This window comes from Corvus kubaryi, unplaced genomic scaffold (genome assembly GCF_017639235.1).
Source record: "Corvus kubaryi isolate FWS band 111438036 unplaced genomic scaffold, C.kubaryi_AGA036_p1.0 split3-73, whole genome shotgun sequence".
Lineage (NCBI taxonomy): Eukaryota > Metazoa > Chordata > Aves > Passeriformes > Corvidae > Corvus > Corvus kubaryi.
Window position 1 is genome coordinate 41,640,661 of NW_024582091.1, and position 21,860 is coordinate 41,662,520.

At 41.0% G+C, this 21,860-nt stretch overlaps 1 protein-coding gene across 1 annotated transcript; it reads left to right on the forward strand.

Annotated features, from left to right (window-relative positions):
• Positions 1-49: 49 nt before the first annotated feature.
• On the forward strand, positions 50-10,343 carry ADAT2 (adenosine deaminase tRNA specific 2). Its single transcript, XM_042017034.1, has 6 exons — positions 50-133; positions 295-399; positions 6,208-6,358; positions 6,901-7,007; positions 8,699-8,771; positions 8,887-10,343. The coding sequence occupies exons 1-6, from the start codon at positions 77-79 to the stop codon at positions 8,925-8,927; spliced, it is 534 nt and encodes a 177-aa protein (XP_041872968.1). The 5' UTR covers positions 50-76; the 3' UTR covers positions 8,928-10,343.
• Positions 10,344-21,860: the final 11,517 nt, after the last annotated feature.

Here is a 21,860-nt window from a genome sequence, read left to right on the forward strand (position 1 = left end):
CCGCGGCGGCGGAAGGGGCGGAGGCGGCGGCAGCGACACCGCCCGCGGTGCCCCGGAAACAGCGCCCGGGCCCGGCATGGCGGAGGGGGGAGAGGCGGCCGTGCTGGCCTGGATGGACCAGGCTCTCGACGTGGTCAGTGCGGGCCGGGGCTCCCGCTGTCGCTCCTCGGGGAGCCCCGGGGCCCCTCACGGCAGCGGGGAGGGGGCGGGAAATGGGAGCCGGCGGAAGCTCCTGCCGTTGTTGTGACGCTGTCCCGTGCCTCTCGTGAGTCTGTCCGTCTGTCTGTCCCGCAGGCTAAAGAGGCGCTGGAGAAAGGCGAGGTTCCCGTGGGCTGCCTGCTGGTCTACAACGGCGAGGTCATAGGCAGGGGCAGGAACGAGGTCAACGAGACGAAGAACGTGAGTTGAGGTCCGCCCGGGGACAGCGTGGCTGTGCCACCCCTGCTCTGCCCCGCTCTTGTCCTGTTGCTGGGTCTCAAACGTGCTCTCTTAAAGTCACCTGGGAGTTAAGAGTAAGAAATGACTGACCTGTGCAGCCTTTCCTGATGAAGTTCCGTCCACAGGCCGGAACAAAAAGATATTGCCTATAGATTTTAGACCTGTTGCAACTTTAACCATCAAATTAGCTATAAGATCTTATGCTGAGAAACCTGTTAATGCCAACAGGGGTTTTGTACAAGTGGAAGTTTCGTATAAATTAATCTGATTGCAGGATCTGGCTGTAATTTATATTAGATGTCTCAAATCTCAAAACACAATAAAAAGTCAAAATGAGTCTTTCAAGCTCAAAAATGCATTAGTAAAGATGAATCATTATACTAATTTGTTCTGCAGGACAATCTTTAATGTACTAAGAGAATTCTAATACAGCTCTAAGAAAGCTGGATGACAGAGAAGTTAGGTATTTCATCGTTGTAAACACTGTGGGGAAGCAGACACTTTTTGGGAAAATCATGCCAGAGATATTATGTTAAAATCCCATGTTAATAGACAGAACATAGCTGACAAGACTGATAACAAAATCAACTTAAAAATATCAGGGAAGCTTTCAGCCATTTTCGGTGTCAGGGCTGTCTGAAGGTACGTACTAAAATGCAAGTAGCCTGATTTTAAAAAATTCAGCTGGATTTTGGAAACAGTAATCTGTTAATATCTTTGGAAGCCAAGCTTATTTTTAATTGCTGCTTAGCTCAAGTTTCAGTTATTTTGTGGCTTAATTTTCATAAATGTTTGTATTGTAGTGATTGGAAATGCTGGGTACTTAGTGCTTCTAAATTTTTTATCAGATACTTAATTGTTCCATGTAGTCTAAAAGAAAATGTAAGCTTGAAAGAAGTACTTGTTATGAAATGTGAATGCAGAAAATGGTTTTCAGTTTTCTCCTAACAATTTCTGGCATTATTTAGGGACCATCCTGGGGGAAAAAACCAATCCTGTTGAACCATTGAGGCAGTGCCAGCAGACATCATAAATGTCAAGGTCTGTTTGTTCCACCTTATATTGAAGGTCTTCTCCAGAACATCATTCCTCAGATGGCTAAAAAATGTCTGATTTCCAGTTTCAAACTTTTTATGTTCTGTTTATATCTCCCTGTTCTTGTGCCAGAATCATCCATTATTTTACATAGCTTGGATGTATTTAAATTCTTATTCCTTTTCGGCTTTTATTTTTCCCGAGCCAGCTGTTTAATTTCCTCTCAGAAGACAGGCTTTCTTTCTGTGTTCATTATAATAATTCTTTTATATAGCCATTCAAACTTTGTTTCATTTTTCTTGAATTCACTTAACCAGAACTCTGTATTTTATTCCAGATGGACTTGTGCTTTGTTCGATAACAATCGTACTTCACATTCTCCCTGGAAGGAAGTCCACGCATCTTTTCTGGAGCTTCCTTGGTCTTTTATGCTGTTTTGTTATTCTTCATTTGTTATTCTGAAATTTTTTTTACTCCCACCTAGAATGCCATCCAACTCTTGAGTGACACTCTCACCCTGTCACTTCTCGTGATGTCTTTCATCATACAAAAGACATCATATCGTCAGCTGTTTTCTGTAGGTGTTTTTCCAGTTAATGCCAGTGACACAACTGAAAACATTTAAGCCAAATGATCTTTGAGTGTCTATGGTAAAGCGTTCCCTCTGGACAAGTATTTCCCCTGTCAATGCAATGTTTCTTCTTTTCTTGTTCACCTTACATTTCTTGCATTAGGCTGTTTTCCCCACTCACAATAATTCAACACGTTGTGCTGTGCCAGATGCACTGGAAGTGTCTAGAGAGACTGGTGTTTCTCTTGCCTAGAAAAAACATTTGTCAGAGAAAGTTACTAGGTTAATTTAGTGTCAGCTATCTTACTGGTTTCTTGTTTAATTTACCTTTTATTAGGACTAGTCCTTGTCACGCTACTTTCAAGGTTTGTTGTCTTGCCTATTTTACTGTTGAGACCCTCCTGGATCTGTAGGTGTCAGGACTGTATGACACCTGTCCTTCCTGTTTTTCGTTACAGTGACTCTGTTTGCTCTGACAGGTTGCAGTCATGCAGTACTCTGCCTTGATGCATTAAAACGTTGCTGGGAGACTGGCAGCCTTGTGCACAAGGTCTTGAGCATTTTTTGATGGCAATGATAATATCGACTTGGGGTTTGCTCCTCATCCCTCTTCCATGCCCTAGGCAATTTTTAAAGGCCTAATTCTCTATCTCATATGCTGTAATTTGTGCTTTCTTGCTCTTACTCAGCCTTTTCACCACATTCTCTGCATCATTTTTTATTGAAAAGGCAAATTATAAATTTTCTTTTGGAATAATACTATAATTATATTTAAGTCTCATCTCAAAGTCACTGTAGTAGTGCTAACTCTTTTTTCACGTGTTTTCTCTCAAGGTACTTTTACTTTTCATGTCATTTGTTTTGCGGGGTTGACATTTGATATTTCTTCCTTTAGCCTTTGCTTTCTGACTTCCAAAATGCAGCTCTATAAATACTGACTTTTTTAACTTCTTGAAAACTTTGTTCCTGCTTTGAAAAAGGGATCATTTATCCAGTTAGATCTTCAGTCTTTCCCTGCAATTCTGCCTTTGGTCAGGAATCAGCTTGCTGCTGGGCCTTTTGTCAAATAAATTCTGTCTTCTCTTTAAGCAGGTCCCCGCATCCCCTGATGTAATGGGCTGAAGTTAGGAGCAAGTAGTGTCTTCTTTATGCCCTCTTTCATTATGTTCCTAAACTGCTAATTTTGGCAAAAAAGTTTAGTTGCCAAAAACTCTCCAGTGTTTTCAGGCTGTGTCCTGTCACCCTGCATACTTTGTTTCTGCCCACCATGTCCACAGGAGAACATATTAATGTCAGAGATACTGCTGCTTACTCTGTGGAAATTATCTGCAAAATTATTGATCATTGCATTCTTCTGGGAGAAGTTGCCTTTGGGAGAAAGGAGTTTATATACAGCTGTGTTTGTTTTTATTTTTTTAGGAGCATGGCTGTGGCATCAGCATTTCAAAATAGTTAGACATGACATTACTTGTCTTTGCTGGGCAACAGTGCAGCAAATGTCTGTGTAAGACATTGGTTTTTGACAGCCTGGCGATTCCTTCACAAACTTGTGCCAGTGCTGTGTTCCCTCTGGCAGCTCCCACACTTGATTGTTCATAGTCTTGCCTCACAGCAACCTGAAAATTTTCTCCCTTACAGCATATGTGACCCTTTCCAGCTAGTTTTGGCATCTTTATTCCCACATGTGATGCAATCATTCACTACCCAGTAAAATGCTCTCTGTCTTAGGTCCTTTGTTGATACACACAGACATCTCCTCTTTGTTCTGTCCTGTTGGGTCATTGTGGCAAGTGTCTTGCAGGCACACTACGGGATAATGGAAAATGAAGTATTGTTTGTCTAATGAAGCCACAAGATAACACAGAACTTTGAGCTTTGGTCCCCTTCACTCCCACTTGTTAATGATGGTCTAAAATTTAGAAAGTAATCTTTTTAGGGCAGTGATGATATCTTTATTTGTCTGTGAAATGTTTGACACAGTTTGGGGCACTGTCAAGGCTTTTACCCCACTGAGTCAGCTTTTTTCCTTGGTACACCATCTGCCACTCTGTAACAATTCTCATTTTTGCTTGCTACTCTTAACCTGTTTTTGCTTTCTTGGCTTTAAAAGAGCATGTAATATTTGGCAAGTTAAGCTTATGAATTGAGTCAGTAATTCAAAATTAAAATAATCCCTCTTGTATCTTATTTTACACACAGCAAGTCAAAAAAAGGCTATCTAGTCATAGCTTAATAAAAACCAAAATCTTAAGACAGACCTAGAAGGTCAGTTTTTATCCCTTGTCTTGTCTTGTCTTTAGGAGGGACCTTTAACAGGTGCATAAGGAGGGAGCTCATGAAACAAGAAGGGAGTAGCGTAAACCTTCCCCTTCCATATACTTTTCCACTTCTGAAAGTGAATAGCTTAGGGATTTCCCAAGTCCAAGACTGTATCTGGATCATTGCTTCTGATAGCTGTCTGTGCACATATCCTCCATGAATTTGTCTAAATCTTTTTTGAACTAATTTATGTTTTTGGCTTCCATAGCATCCTGTGGCAATGAGTTTCACAATATAATTATGTGCTCTGTGAAAGAGTACTTCCTTTTGTTTGTTTTATATCTGCTGCCTGATAATTTCATTGAGTGCTCACTTGTTATGAGAAATAATAAATCACAGTTATAACTGTGATTTTTCCACATTTTTCTTGATTGTTTTAAAAACCTCTACTGTAGTCCTCTTAACTTAGAAAACTAATGACTGTATCTGTTAAGAGCCACAGTCTAATTAGTCTCTAAACGGAGACTGTTCTGTAACTTGGATAATCCTTTCTCACCCTGAGGTGAATTTGTCTCGCTGTTCCTGTGTCTTTATGACATGAGATGACAAAACCAGTGTGTATTACTTAAGTTATGGGTACACTGATGTGTAGTAATGTTCTGTATTAGTGTAATCTCTTTTGTGTAGCTGTCTTCTATCACTGCAGAAGCTGGTATGACCTGCAGTAGCTGCATGGCCTTTTCAGGAGTTCTAAACCATTTTTGAACTGTATTAAACATTGCAGTACTTTGCCTTGTGTTGTAGAGCATCTCACTGTTATCACCACAGATCCTCACAGTGCTAAAACATTAGCCCAAGTCCATGTTTTGAGAGGAAGCTATCAAGGGTCATATAAAGACATACTAAACAGAAGTACAAGTATCATCTGGATTGATTGTCTTACTCTAATGCTTGTGTCAAAAATATCCTATTTTTTCAGAATAGATAGAAAAAGAAGGAAAATACTAAGTCTTAATTCAAATAAGCATCAGGCTCTAACTGGAGGGTCCTTTCAAAACTAGTACTTTCTGAAATTTTTGCTGTGACATTTCATTGGCATAACACAGTGGTGCAGACATTTCAGAGCGGTACTGGGACATTACTGATTGTTTGGTCTCTCTGCAATTAAAGTCAATGCTTTTGTTGAGGTTTTTGTGCCATAGATGTTGAGATACTAATCATTCAATTATCTTGGATAAAAAAAAGAGATTAATATTCCTTTGTCTTTTTGTAGTCAGTCATATATGACAATTCCTGCCTATTACTTGAGGGACTTACCGTACCTGTATGTATTCCCAGGCAGCATTAAATGTGAGGCAAACTGAAAATGCTGTGTGTACAAAGCATGCCAGGCAGTTGCAGAAACATACTGAAATTATTGCATATTCACAGTGTATTCATTCCTTGCAAGCCCAGTAACATTGTCAGGGGAAGGAAAAGGTACCAGCAAGGAGCATTTTCTTGATATTTCCAGAGAAAGTAATCCAGCCTGTATTATTGCTCTTGGAAGTAGAGTAGACTATGGGCTACATTAGTTATGCCAGTGGGCTTTGTGTGTCCCTTAAGCCTCAAGCAGTTTTCATGTGCTGTCTCACTGTGCTGGCATGACTGAGAGAGGAGAACTTCTGAGCATGCTCCTCTGCCTAGGAAAAAGTAGAAGAAAAAACTGGCACTTGTGGCTTTTGTGTGCTGCACACAAGAGGTTGAGGTTGAATATGGGCTTTCTTGGGCTGAGTATTTCTTCTGATGTCTGGGTGGCATGAAATTTCCTTTGCAGCTTGAACTAGCAAAGAGCATTACATTACTTCTATTACAAAAGCGAATAAATGCAAACTTTTAAGAAAATACATTTTTTTATCTCCTAGGCTACTCGACATGCAGAAATGGTGGCAATCGACCAGGTCCTTGACTGGTGCAAGCAACACGACAGGGATTATAGGGAAGTGTTTCCACAGCTGGTGTTGTACGTAACTGTAGAGCCCTGTATCATGTGTGCAGCTGCTCTGCGCTTGATGAGTATCCTTTCATGCCGACTCACACTGGGAAACTCAGTGTCAAACCATTACTCTTTTGGCAGTGACCCCACAAAGAAAGGCTTGACAGTGTCAGGGAAAGCTGTGAGGGGTGGTTTGAGGGTCTGCACCCACCTCCATACTGAATAGTGAGAGACTCAGGAGTGAAAGATATGATGCAGTTATGACAAACAACTGCTCTTAGAGATGAAAAATACATTTTAGAGATGTCTGTTAGTATGTAAAATGAGCTAGGTGCAGTTCAGTGTTCAGTTCTGAATGTTGCATCTATCAGTAAACCATGTCTTTGTATGCCCCTGCTTTGGGATTCATGCTTCTCCTTTTCTGAGAAAAGCTGGATGTGCATCTTCAGCAATACATCTTACATCATTCAAAAGTAAGTTCTGATTTTATGAGGGAGGAATTGTAGCTCAAACTAATTTAGTTTGAAAAGTACGAGCACATTTTAGGAAATTTGATGACTGCCTAGATCAGGCTTCTGTACTTTCTGCTTGTTTTTCACTTAATACCTTGACTCACTCCCATAAATTCCACGGGTTGTATATGGCTGTCGAAATGAGCGATTTGGAGGCTGTGGCTCAGTTTTGAGCATCTCATCTGATGATATGGTGGACTCAGGAGACCCATTTGAAGTAAGCTATAAAATGTTTCCCTTTGTTTTCCAGCTAGGATACTGTGCCTGTCTTCGTTACCACGCTTTGAGAATGTTATGCATCACTTTAAGAAGACACAGATGGAAGTTGATGAAAGTCAAGTAAACTTGGCTTTATAAGAAAATAATGTAAAAAACAATTAGGTCCTTAAAGAAAAGAAAATTGAGGAAAAGCCTGATGACAGTCTTAAATTATTTTAAAGGATCTATCAAAGGGGAGGGAAAGAATTATGCTTGTGAAACAAGGTAAGAAATACATCTAAAATATGTGTAATACTTAGAACAGTAAGTATATGCTGCAGGAAAAGATGAGGGAAAATTATTTTAAACTGCAGAATGTACAAACATAATTAATAAAGATAAAGTAACAGCAACTTAAAAAATTACTGGGTTTTGGCTGAGCCACTGGAAATGATTGTATTTTTGTTTTCAGTCTGTGTGTTTATGAGGTAAAATGTATTATCTTAGACTTACTTCATGTAGTTCAAATCCCAAAATAAATCTGAACTGCAAAAGTAGCAGAGGAAATTCAGTTTAGGTATCAAGAAACTTTCTGAATAGTAGGGATGCTGAAAGACTGAACAATGTCTGGGGTGATTGAGGCATCTTTGTCATGTGAGAAGGGCTTGACAAGCTTTCAGTGGAGGTAGAGTATAAGTAAATCTAGGTGCTTTACAGCATGATATTACCTGTGTACCCATACATACCTGTAAAGAGTATTTATTGCATTTTATTTATTACATTATGCACAGTTGTACATGATCCTGCCTTATACAAAGATACTGATTAGGGTTCCTGGAGTTCTTTTCCACACTTCACATTAATGATTTAATGAATGTAAAAAACAAGTAATGTATTTCAGCATTGTAAATAACCACTAAAGGCTCAAGTCTCAAAGAATTTCAGTCAGCAAGACAATACTGTTTGGCACTCCAGTGTAAACATATTAGGCATCCTTCTGTCAGGGTGTCAGTGAGACTAACATCTGAATTAATTGGTGTAGTCAGTACTGGAAGAGTGTTCATTTGCTAACATTGCATGTGGTATTTAATTTTTTTTATACATTCAGAAGAAAAAAAGGAGAAGGCTCTTGATACTATGAATCCTTTGTTTCTGTAGGCAACTGCTGTGGGATGTACAGGAGTAACTAATTATTTTCTAGCATGGGTGGAGATTTATTTAGTGTGAGTGACATTTAAATGCCCTGTCATTAGTGTTCATGGCCTGGAAAAGTATTTTAGAATGACCAAAAAGAACTGAAAGGTGACCTTCAGGAATAAAGAATGGATATGTGGATGAGTGTTTTCTGTCAGGAATCTCATCTGCAAATACCTAGGTGTATGTCTCTTACATTCCCAAGTGCTTGAGGAGTATGTGAGGTTGGAAACACATTAAGAAGAAAGTAACTGTAGATTGCATTAAAATTTTACATAATTTACTAAGGAAGTTTGTTTTGCCTAATTTTGAGTTATTAGGGAAATTACTTACTCTACTAAGCCTCAACATAGTGTTTTTCAAATGTATTAGGTATTAAACCTGAAAAGGAGGTTTTTTTGACCCCTAAGTTGATAGTACAGTTGTTTAAAATTATTCTGTACTCAAGGCATTATTGTGAAGCATGGAATACATTATTCTCAGATGTGCTCACTGACATCATTCTAATTTGAACAGTGCTCTTCTGGCTATCGCGCTGAAGAAGCAGTGGAGTTGTTAAAAGCTTTCTACAGACAAGAAAATCCCAATGGTAGGTTTTACATTAATGCATCCATTTTGATCCCAACCTAGTTTAAAAGAATGTTGGCACTGGAATTACTGTCATTCACTTCTGATGATTCTTTTCCTTTCCTGTTTCTTGGCAGCACCAAAATCAAAAGTACGGAACAAGGATCGTCGAAAGTAGCCCTACACTGGTGGGACACAGAAACATAACCAAAAAATGATATGTGAAGGTTTCCACAGCATCATGCTTTTTTAAAATGTGCAGTTCAATCAAACTATGTTTAATTTTCTGTACAGAGGTTTTACTAATAGGATACTTAGTATCTGCTCCCGTGTTTCTATGTTTATGACTTCTTGTTATCATAATGACAAAATGAAAGAATAAATGGCTGTTTTTTAGAAAGAGGAAAATTGGTGGTTCAAGTCCACTTGTTTACAGACAGATCCATTGAATTGGTGCTTTTGTACAGCACATTCTAGAACTTTTTTTTCCTTCGGTCTGTGGAGAAGTGTGGAGGGCTGGGAGCCCTTGGCACAAGAGCCTTCTGCTCTCCCTTGGAGAAGAGAGGTCTGAGGGCAAGACAATCTTCCCCAGAGATAAGCAGCCTTCCTCTGGGTCATGGCAAGAAAGTGAACCACCCCCAGCACGCCTTGTTTCTATATGGTAATAGCCTGTACCCCATTGGCTAGCTGGTTTCTACCCCACCCCCTGCCTACCCCATATAACCTCTGTCCCCAAGCCCTGATGTAGGGAGCCTTGTCCTTGTCCCTAGCCACCCCTTCACAGGGACTGCTGGACAATAAAGGCTACCTCTGTGGAACTGCTATACAAGGCTCCTGTCTCTCTATCCCCGAGTCTGCCGTGGGTGATTTCACAAAGAGCTGAATCACAAGAGCTGGAATCACTTGTAGCTGAGAAATCACTGCACTTTCTGAAATCACTTGTTGCCCAGGGAAGCCGGCCACCGCTCCTGGAAGAGTTGTCCTTACAGGACACTCTTTCTAGGAAGGTCGTGGCACACCGGGTTGCCCATCCCCTGGCCACCTGAAAGCAACAGAGAAGCATCTTTGCTTTCAGTAGTAAATGTTTGCTTAGGCAAGTAAGTAACTCTCTTGGAAGGTTACATTTGTAAGTCGTTTACAGTCCGTGTGTGTGTATTTATTCAAAAGGCATATAAAGGAATTGATACAGTCCTTGAAGACTTAAGCCCATTGTAAATGTTTCTCCTTTTTTTTTTACACTCCCTCTAGCACAAGCTAGATTTTCAGATGTAATTTCTGAAAGTCACATACCTGTGTAGACAGGGACATACACACAATCACTTGTCTGTGTATGCTGTTGCTTGATAAGGATAAGCAAACATCACCTGGCTGCACAGCACTTTCATACAAAATTGCGGAGAAACTCCACAACTCTTTAGACTGTCCACTCCTCTTGTGAATATTAGTGTAAGAAATACTTCATTTTTAAGAATCCTCTAAGAAGTTGAAGCTGTTCTCACTACTAAGTTACAGTAACCGAGATGGGCAGATACAAGTGAAAGCCAGAAAATGAAGTTGGTAATAACATGAATAAAATATATTTAAGATATTTATCTTTTCATAGTGTTGGTTGGCTTTGTCATTTCCATGTACTTTGCTTGGCCATGCAGTAATTTATAATCCAGAAGAGGGCCTTCAAGTTCCACTAATGAATTAAGAATACAAGTACCGTTCAATCTTGATTGTATACCTCTTAGTGTATACTTACATTAAGGATGGAATTGTTTGTAGCTTATTTGGCTGTTATTCAGAAATTTGAGAAATGCCCTAGCTTTTTTTTTTTTCAGAAGTGTTGAAAATTTTATGTCTATAAAAACTGAATACAATTAAACCTTTTGGATAGTTCAAATAAATAGTTTCAAAAGTGTTTTTAAAAATAATATTAAAAACATTACTTTGTCACCATTGCTCTTAATAACTTAGAATTTGTATTTTATGTATTTATTTAATGTTTACAAACTGACATGGGAGAGAAGCATTTTTACTGTAATAGCTATTTTCAGAGTTTAGAAATAATATTTCTTTAACTTAAGCCCTTTAACTGATGTCAGTGGCCTATCCTATTCTCCTGACCATTATTTAGAGCCCTCTTTGAGTCTTTCCCATTCCATAAACAAAAGTTATGACTCTGTTTGTAGATTAAATCTGCTTCAGAGCTCCAAGGGCTTGTGAACCAGACAACTAAGCTGGAAAAGCTATTTAGGAAAAGACCATTTTTAATGACTGGGATGGCTTTATTGGAAAGAAACGGGCATGCCTGTGGTTATGATATTTGGCTGGTGATAGAAGACAGCAACTTATTGCTACAGATACATTCACATCTCAGCTGGACCATATTTTTGTTATACCTTGAAGAAATCACTGAAGTCCAAATTGAAGACATCAGACATTTGGCTTGTCACTGACCTCAGTGACAGTAGGAATCGGAGACTTCATACTGTTTTGGATCAGGATCTAAATCTCTCAACATCTTTTCTTTTTCAGAGGGGCTATGAACACTTTCCCATTGCCTTCTTTCAAAGAAGGATGTTGTTATTGGAACATATGGGACAGTAGGAGCCATGTAAATATAAGTAGAAAGATTACCGGTAGTAGGGCAAAACACTTTCTAAAAGCTGGGTCCAATTTTTCAACCCTTTAATTGGAACAGAATTTTTTTGTAATAGGAGTCAGTGGTAGCCTGTCACTTAATAAACAGTTCAAGTCGTGTGCAAAGCAAAATGAGACTGAAGAGGGTGAGAAAAATAAAAAGTTCTCTTGAGAGTGATCAAGTGCATCTTGGAACAGAGGCATGGAAGATGAATAGTGTTGCAAGATAAAAACTGTCGTTTTACAGAAAGGTTATAAAAGATACTTCTGTTTAACGTGTAAACAAAGAACAGTGGTCTAGTATTGAGGTGAATTTGGATGGGGGGAGGGGTTGGTTTGGCTCTTTTTGTTGGTTGGTTGGGTTTGGGTTTTTTAGCATAATAATTAGCTTGGGGAACAAACTGCTGAAAGATTACACTGGAAGCAAAAATGCAACCCATTCACCTGAAAATCCTGCTGTGTACGCAAGTGAGAACAAATGCAGATACTCAGGGATTTTTTATAAAATAAACAAATCAACTCGTCAGAGCCATGCAGCTGGCTGCTCCTTGTTCCCCCCAGGCAGTGCTCTCCTCCCTCCCTGCAAATAGCCTTCCCACCATGCAGCAGAAGCCCCCGAGGCTGATCCTGTGCCACTGCCCTCAGAGGTGCACCTCAAGCAGGTGTCCCAATCTGTGTGCCACAGCTCTTCCTAACCATGAGTTTTGAGTTTGTTAGCATTTTTTGGAATCAGATTTGCAAACTTGAGAGATCCACAATAAATTACAGAGATTCTGGGAAGAAGGTTCTAAGTTCAGACTCAGAGAAACCTGTCCATGACTAAGCTCAACACAAGGGTTGGAGAAAGGCAAGAGGAAACCACGACAATTATAACCTGATGAGCTGACTGGTTTAGGTGCTCTACATCAGAAAACAAACTTAACAAGGAAGAGAATTAGAGAATACAGAAAGAATGTTAGGAAAAGAATTGAAACATTCTTGGAAGATTATTCAATGAGAAGATGCTTGCACATGGCTGCAGAAGCACAGACTTGGTTTGTAACTGCTGCTACCAGGTGAAATCCTGCAGCAAACTGGGTTGCACATCCTGGAAGAAGTGTTGCTGTCTGTTTGCTGGGGACCTAGTGTCAGGCTTTGGCTCTTAACTTTAGAGGAGTGTCAAGAGCAACAACTTTTAATTGTTATTGACACCTGGAAAACTCAAGAGCTGCAGCCTATAAATGATTCTATTCATTTTCACGGTGCTTTTACTTATTTTTATCTATTTGATTCTAGGTTGCCACATAGCAGGCCTCAAGAGCAGCAGTAAATATATTCAGCTGGTTTATTTAAAGACGTTTAAATGCTTCACCATTTCCCCCTTGTTGCTTGGTAAGTAAACATTTGGGCTTCAGGGTTACATTTACCATGGACTGCATTTTTGCCAGTTCATCACAGGTAAACACGATTTTATTTCAGCCTTTGGTTTCCTTGTCAATAGACTGACATCAAAATATATTGAACCAGCTGGGAGGGCAGGAAGAAAACAACATGGCTTTGTCTCTGCTAAACCGATTACAATTGACAATCCAAGGCTATAATAAATATGTCTTGTGACTTGCACACTAGAGGAGAGCCTGAATTTAAATTATAGCTTTGGGTTTTGAAATGCTCACTGATCCATTCCATTCCCATTAAGAGTGCCTTCCGCTCTGCAAAATTAAGTGATATCTTTACATGACAGTTTAATTTAATTAATTTGTTTTTCGATACGTACATTTATAGAGTTTCTCCATTAAGCTTTTGAAATGTCTGTAGGTCCTATGCATTAATGTAAATGTGCCATGGCCCATAATTACCTTTGGCAGGCTTAGGGCACTGATAAAAAGATTATATTTTTAAAAACTAAAGTCTTCAAACTTCCTCGGTGCTTGGCAGGAAATCTATTTCTGTGTTTTATTTGGAGCAAGGCTGTGGAGCCTGCAGCCAACAACTCCAGTGTAGGCAGTAACTGTTACATTTTAGAAGAAAATACATTTGAGGCTAAATGAGACAAGGGGAGAGGAAGACAATTAGTGCAAGAGTACTAGAAGCAGCTGTTTGTGTGTTTTGCCTTGTGGCTGCCAATATATACTCTTATCATTAAAGTGCATCTAGAAACAAGGTACTTTCTATGAAATTGCTTCACAAAACATACATCTTTGTCTTTTTAAGAGGCTTCTCTAAAGTGAGTTTATCTTCGTTTTTCACAATAGCTCTGCACTAGCCAAGAATACTGGATTCTCCCTTTGCCTCCTCCTCCCTCCTTTCTAAAAATGAACTTTTCAGGAAAATATGGAATTCAGAGAAGTTTGAAGGAGAGCAGATGGCCAACAGTGATCCAATAGGATGTAAAACTTCAGTTAGGTAGTTGCTTGGCAGGAAAGTACAAGTGAGCCTGTGATGTTTCCATAGTGATGTTTTCACATGGTGCCTTCCTTTTGTCTTTTAAAAATCTAAGCGATTTAAAAAAAGAAACAGGGGGCGTGGGGGTAGGGAGTGGGGTAAAATAAAGTGAAGGGCTCTGCCAGGGGCAGAGGCTTGGGCTCATCTCTGATTTCTGCCTGAGCAGTGATGCCCTGTCCTCAGCTACGGTGGCACACACAAACCTCAGTTACTGTGGTGCCTGTGTGGGCTGTCTTGTTGGATAAAGCAGAGACACCTTTAGAGATTGTAGTGTTCTTGGAGGAGCACTGATTTTTCTGGTGTCAGGATTTCACATTTACCTGTGGGGGAAGGTTTGCCATGGCACTTCTCTAACCTTGAGAGCTTTCTCTGCATGCAAGGAGGCAGTGCAATAAAAATTAACACTTCCCATGAGTTCAATTCATACTTTCTCCTTTCAAGCCTTAGAGGTAGCCATCACAGATAGTTTGGGAGGATATAAACAACAGCCATTATCTGTGCAGCCACATTGCACAAGAGAAACAAGGTTTGTAGGGAGGGGCAATATCTTTTATTAAGCCAAATGACAGTCAGAAAAAACCAGGCAAGATTTTCAACATCCAGCCATAGGGACACCGAGTTCAAAAGCTTGCCAGCTTTTTCCACACACTTTAAGTAAGTAAAATGAAGACAAGTAACTATGTTCCATCTCCCTGCAAAACCTGCTTTTCTTGAAAGAAAAAAAAAAAGGACAATTTGACTATCAGCTAGTTTGAGCAGGAAAGGTTTGTTAGGAGACTGGACTCAGGGTAAACTCTGTTTCTAACTCCCCAGCAGAACCCTCCATGGTGTCTGCACAGATGTGTCAGCACACATGGCAGCACTCTGTGAGGATCCAACACAATTTTCACTTCTCAAAAACTTCCCAGCAAGGTGCGGAATGCAGCAGCTCATTTGCTGAGCCCCTCACCCTTGAGCAAGTGAGACTCTTCTGAGGAGAAGCAGGTTCCTAGTGGGAGTGCTGTGGGACAGGGGGAGAGTGGTTCACATTTCCTGTGGTTTATGGATCCCAGCATGAACTGCCCTGGATGCTGAGGCACAAGCAAATGAAGGCAGTTTATCCTGTGAACAAAGTTACCTAGCTGCCCTTCTGTGCTCTGGCCTCACCTGCCATTCAGAGCTGCCCAGCAAGGGAACCCATTGTTCCTGTATTGACCAGCCTGTTATTACTAAACCTGGCCCTGGAGACAGAAAAAGAGAAACTAATTTTCTCGCCCTCTGCAACTTCTTTCCAGTCATGCTGTGCAGTACTTGTACCGGCAGCAGCCTGAATGAATCATTCAAAACTATACCTGTTTAGTGCACTTTTAAGTATTTCAATGTGTTTATCTTGCCAGGGTGCTCCATCAGGATGCTTGAGCTAGCAGTGACAAGGGGGAGGGCTGAAGGCTCTCAGCCACGGTAGCCACAAAACCTTGATTATTCACAAAGTAGGACACTTCAGAAGCATTTCCACTGCACAGGAAATCTGACAGCTTTGGTGTGGGCAACTGCAGCTCAGGGAGAGCCAGCCTGTGGATTGACCTATAGGTATGGAGAGTCCTTGCAGTGCTGCTGTGACACAGAGGACAGTTCAGAAATAGCACTGCAGTGGGCTGGAGCTGGGCAAAGTGAGACAGTGCAGACTCTTGCCCATCTTTACCTCCACCCTGTGCCATGGCTGTTTCCTCAGCACTCACTCACTTCAGCATATTATACTGAGAGTTTATCTGCTTGTTCCTGCAAGACTTTGATCTGCCTTTATACTCTGTGGCAGAGCTAGTGCTCCCATTTGGAACCACCTGCCTGCTCTTTCCAGCTTTCAGGCCACCCTCGGGCAGTGCTGCTCAGCAGCCATCAGCACTTGCCTGCATGCCGAGGCTGGAGTCACAGCCCTAACTCCAAGATACCTCTGTGTCTGGTCCTGTGATGAGCCTAACTTGTACTGAGGAACACGCCCCCTTGTTCTCCTCTGCCACGTTTTTGTTTGGTGCCCTCGTCTCTCTCCTGCTGCCTCCTGAAAGCAGCCAGGAGCTGCTCGGCATCGCAGTGGCGAGGAGCTTCTGCCCTCCTGCCTTTCTGCTGCTCCAGCTAGAATAATGCCAGCTACCAAGAAGGAATAACCCACAAGGAGCCTAATGAAACACCAATCTGGCATTAAGATGTGTATATAGTTGCCATTTGTTAAATTGACAGATGACATTTGGAACATGCAGCCCCAATTCATTTTTTTGAAGCTAAATACTCTCTTGAAATAAAGTCGTTGCCATTAGTGTTAAAGCTGATTTGCAGCCCAGACAGGGCCAGCTGTGCTTTTACACATTTCTGGGCACCAGGTCAGATTCCTAGCAGCTGTAAGATTATTTTGCATTGAACTGGACAATTCATGAACAAGATACCCCAAATTACCTCAAGCTCTACCTTTATTTTTTCCTTCCTACCTTTTAATGTAGAATTCCTTATACAAGGGAAAAACAGGGCTTTGACAAACAGATTTTAATCAACTTAAATTTCATCATCTGCTACCTAGTCCCGCTCATCTACATTTTTATGTGCCTACAATAACAAGGTGCCAAAGAGACGTTCCAAACACCTTCAGCAATAGTTAAAAATTTATTCTTAAGCAATAAAAACTCAGCTTTCTTAGAGACAAATACCTCAGACATTATATTTTAGGAACAGTTAAGATCGTGAAGGACTCAGCTCATCCAATTCAAAAGCATGGAAATCATTATAGAGATGCAGTATTCCTTTACACCTTCAAATTGCTGTCAACACTTTCATGATAACTTCCATTTCCAACTTCAGAAATACTCAGAAGAAATAGGTGCCCAAACTTTGATAAAGTTGTACTTTTAGACAAGTACTTGGCTGTTACCTCATATGCTGCTTCATCAGTTTTATTGATAAAGGCCCAGAGAAGTCATCTGACTTGCTTATTTAATGTCTTTTCAAAGCCATTCCATTTTAACACTAGGATGTCATTCCACTACTACCACTTCAACTTATTTTTGCACATAAAAGAGCAAAAATTAAGCCTTCTAATATGCAGAAAAGCTGGTAATTAGATGGCTACTATTGACTGAAGGGAATGAAGCACCTTCCATGGGTGTATGCCAGGCACAAGAGTGTAGAAGATAGCAGAGCTTCATCTCATGTCCCTTCAATGACTGACCCAAGGCTGGGAAAAGGTGAAGTCTCTTGACAGGTGCTTTCTCCAGCAGCTAAGGCAAGAGAAGGTGAGAGCCTAGCCAGCAACCTTCTCACTCTGATTTGGCAGGAGGCACAGATTTGCCAGGAGTCACAGCCACACAGGAGCCACAAGAGGAGCAAGAGCCTGCAGAATGTTTAAGTTACAGGAATGTTTTCTTTCTTAAAAAAAAAAAATCTGAAATGATTTACATATGAATTGCTTCTAATGAGGACACACAAGATCAGTTTTCCAGCAGACTTTCCACAAGGCCAAAATTAAGGATACAATTACATGGCAGAATACTAGACTGAGATCTTCATGGTTTTTATGTCAACAGTGAAGTCAGCCACTGCTGGTGGGTGGGAAGTAGCTCTCTTTAGGGATGTTGAGCTGGTTGATTTTCTGATTACTTCAGAGAATTTTAAAAATAGCAAATTATAATAACATGCCTATAAGACTCTCTAGCAGCTTTCTGATTAATGTCAACCTCAAGTTATATGCTGAGCTCTTGTCCATAAGGTATGCTGCTCAGACATTTTCTAGATGCTGTTTTAACCTGTGTCTTCTGAGTCACATTAGTCAGAAGAATTGGCCTGTAATTTAATTATTGCAAATGGTGCATTGGTGAGTTATTTCCTAGGAGAGAGAGTTAAGAAAACCCAACACTGCAATCAGTGCTGAAATGGAACCCTTTTGCTTTGGCCTTTCGAAAATTTTTCCATATGTCAGAAGCCAAGTGAGACTGAGAGAGTTTAGAAAATTCTATTAGAAAGTCATCTTCACCCAGAGCTTTCCCAGAGACCAGAGGTTTTATGACTCCTTTTTATTTCTTCCTCTGCTTTGGGACTACATAACTCTTGGCTAATTTTCTGCAGAATTACAGGTATTTTCAATTTACTTCAGAGACCTTGAGTCTGTTCAGCTGTACAAATGACTGAGACTACTTAAAGGATTTTAGAACTCAAGAGAGATGTCTTTAAGGTCTGCAGTGTTCGTAGCTTGTACAACAGATGACCATCACAGGAATCATATAACACCCTGTGCTTGCTTTCCTTCCTGAACTGTACTGCCAGCAGTTTATAGACCTTTCCTCATGGGTCTCATTTTCTGTTTTTCCACTATTTTCTAAGCAAAGGATTCTCCACTTTTAATTCCTATAGAATCGGAATTATGATCTGAGCCCCAATAAGCAAAAGACTGTCACTCTATTGCTTCTTCATAATCACACACTTGAAAATTTAGAACAGAAACATTTAGGACCTCAGCAGATTAAACAAAAAAATCAGCAGTATAAAGGATTTTCAGTGGGGTTCAGAAACTCTCCCAAACTCAAGCAAGGAGCCTGGAAAGGTTTTTAAGCACTGTTAAGTCCAAAAGCACCATGAGGTGAAAAGCACAGCAAGTTCTGTGACCCACCCCTCCAACCTTCCTTCCATACCACCATCTTCCAACTCCACTGTGCATCTTCTGGGTACCTTGGGCCAGCCACACTCTACGGAGGAGGAGCAGGCCTTGCTGCCCACACTGGTGGGCTGAGATATGTTCTGACCATGCCTGGCTGGTCCAGATGATGGCTGACACACACTAAGCTGGCGAGTGTGCCTGGACTTCTCCCTTCAGCGATCTCCAGAGCGCAGCCTGCAGCCATGCAGTGCAGGTGCCCTAAGCTGTGCAGGTGGCACACGGAGTTTGAACAGGAATGAACTTGAGACCCCCCTTACAGACACCTGGGTGTGAGGACTCTGCCACTTAGAAACATGGCTGAACTGAGCTGCCATTGCCTTAACTCTTTTCAATTACTGCTCTCCAGGGATAGCATTTCATGCAATCCATGAAATATCCAAGTGATACTTCCTTTTGGCCTGTAGAGTGTGTTTATCTTCTGTCTGACAAAACAAAAAGAACAGAAACAGAAGGGAATAGGAAAAAAATGACAGAAGAGAAAAATTCAAATAAATGCAAAAGATAGGGCAAGTCAGAGTGCCACAATGCAAAAATGCTAATATGCAACATCACTGAAGCCTTGATCCTGTGAAATGTGTAGGACACACATGGGAGCCTGTTTTACTCACAAGGAAAGAAAACAGTCCTATTTTCAATACATTGATTTTCTAACTTCCTTTTGCTAAAAACGTATTTGTTTTTAAATTAATTATGCTGAGAAAAGGCAAGAGAAATGGGAGCAGTGGAGTTGGAGGAAAAATTAATGCTAATTGGAAAAAAATGAACCCTGCACCCACAGAACATGGTGGAGACTGGGTTTCTACTCTTCAGGTATTTCTGGAGGCTTAAGGAGGACAAATGGGCTGAACTGGTTGTTCTCTTCATAGCTGATTGCGCCAGAAGATCTGCATCCCTTGTCCTCCAAAGTACAGAGCAAGACACAAGGTGATGTAAACACGATGAGCCACACAATCTACACACACCCGTTTTTTTACTTGATCTTTACAACATGCTGTATTTGGAAGACTTGAAATCTGGCATGCCAAAGCTTAGGGTTGGACTGGAGGCAATCTTTCTGCTGTGGCAGTGCTAGCTGTTCAAAACTATTTCCAGTAGGCTCTGCTCTCCGCCACTTCTAGCCACTGTCTAGAAATTGGTGAACTGATGCTTGTGTTGGCAAAGTGGCTTCACTAATCCAGGTGGACTCATAGTGGGAAACACCACCGGCTATAAAAATACCTTCTGTCTACCCACTCTCCCCTTTTCTCTCCCGCTAGAAGACCTGCTGGGTCAATGTATCTATATCCCATGGGAGTCAGACGTATTTCTTTGGTTGCGTCCCCCAGCTCTCTCCAGTGAGTGTCCAGCAACCAGGCTGGGCTTTGGTGGTCCCACTGTCCTTGTTCTGCTCTGCACACACCAGCTCAGAGCCTCAGAGGTTCTAGCCACCCACGCGTGTTTAGTTTAAAGAGCAATTCAGACTTGTGCTTGACTCATAGAGCAGACATCCCTTTTGTTTCCAGGGTACATATTTTCAGTGTGTCCTACCTGGCCACTGTTTTCAGATCAGGCTGTTCCTGTGTCACAGTATAATAAGCGAAGGCAGATGATCCAGTCCTCAGTGGTTTTGCCTGGAGAGATATAAATCACATTGTTGGTATTATTTCTTCACATGTTGTGTCATTTGCTGAACAATTAAGTGTGTGCTACTGAAGGATTAATAAGTGAGGCAAGGCTACAGAACATAATGCAACTTCACAGGGGGAGATGACAGTGCAATTTTTTAATACTGTATTGTTATTTAATGTAAAACCAGCTGATGCAAAAATCAATTCCATGCTAAATTTTGTTTTCCTCTTTGATCCTTTTAAACTAATTAAAAAAAAAAAAAAGTGGGAAAGATACCAACAGCCCATAGACAATCTCTAAATAATGCATTACAGACTGATGGTAAGTAGCACTCTCACAAACCCATATTTATTTTAAAAAACCTCATACGTGTACATTATATAGACTATCAATTATAACAGCTGAAAGTAAAATAAATATCATGACTGTACATCTACTTTATTTTAATATTAATATTTTAGTATCTTTACAGCTCATCTTTGTGAGAAAATGGTATTGTTATTCCAAGCTATATATCTTATAAAGTTAATAAAAACAAACTGTACACTGTAGCAATATCAACATCTAAATACCTACATCCAAAACATGCACAATTACATAGAACTGTATTATAAACGATATATAAATTAATAAACCCCATCAGTTTTAGGCCTTTTCTCATTGCAATTCTATTTATCGTGCCTTGGCGAGTAAGTTAATAGATTCATCTTCACAAAATTGCACTTCTTTCAATAAAGGTGAGTCTCTGGGGTGTGATTTTGGACAGTATGTTTATAATCTAGGACACCTCAACGTTAAGATCACTGGAACCCAGAGCGGGTAAAAAACCAGTCAGACAGTTCAAAGATTTTCACTTTTGTCTCTCTTTTCAATAAGTGCTTGAGGGCCAAAGGGTGCTGGTCCCTCCCAGCTCCCAGGGTGGTATCATGAGGAGCCCATCTCTGCAGCGAGCACTGGCTCTGGCAGCCACTGCTTGATAGTACCGAGCAAACATCTGTGTAACATCTTTGTTGGTGACATGGACAGTGGGATCAAGCGCACCCCGGCGAGTTTGCTGATGCCACAAAGCCGCGCAATGCAGTCGGCACACGGAGGGAAGGGATGGCATCCACAGGGACCTGCACAGACTTGAGGGGTGGGGCTGTGTGAACCTCATGAACTTCAACAAGGCCAAGTGCAAGGTCTGGCACCTGGGTCAGGGCAATCCCAACAGATAGAGACTGGGCAGAGAATGGATTGAGAGAGGCCATTCTCTGAGGAGAAGGACTTGGGGATTTTGGTGGAGGAGAAGCTCAGCAAGACCCAGCAATGTGCACTTGCAGCCCAAAGAGCCAACCATGATCTGGGCTGCCTCAAAAGCAGTGTGGCCAGCAGGGTCAGGGAGGGGATTCTGCCCCTCTGCTCTCCTCTTCTGAGACCCCACCTGGGCCCCCCCGCATAAGAAGGACATGGGACCTGTTGGAGGAAGTCCAGAGGAGGGTCACAAAGAGGAGGGTCATCAGAGAGTTGGGCATCTCTCCTATGAAAACAGGGTGAGAAAGCTGAGATTGTTCAGCCTAGAGAAGAAAGAGAATGCTCTGGGGAGATCTTACAGCAGCTTTCCAGTATCTAAAGGGAGCTACAAGACAGTTGGAGAGGGACTTTTTTTAAAGGGCATGTAGTGATAGGACAATGGAGAATGGCTTAGGGTAGGTTCAGATCAGGTATTAGGAAGAAATTCTTTACCATGAAGGTGGTGAAGTACTGGAACATGTTGTCCAGAGAAACTGTGGATGC

Coding starts and splice junctions, on each gene's coding strand:
- ADAT2 (XM_042017034.1), top strand. CDS start 77: ATGGCGGAGGGGGGAGAGGCGGCCGTGCTGGCCTGGATGGACCAGGCT. Junction 134..294: donor TGGACCAGGCTCTCGACGTG/GTCAGTGCGGGC, acceptor TCTGTCCCGCAG/GCTAAAGAGGCGCTGGAGAA. Junction 400..6,207: donor AGGTCAACGAGACGAAGAAC/GTGAGTTGAGGT, acceptor TTTATCTCCTAG/GCTACTCGACATGCAGAAAT.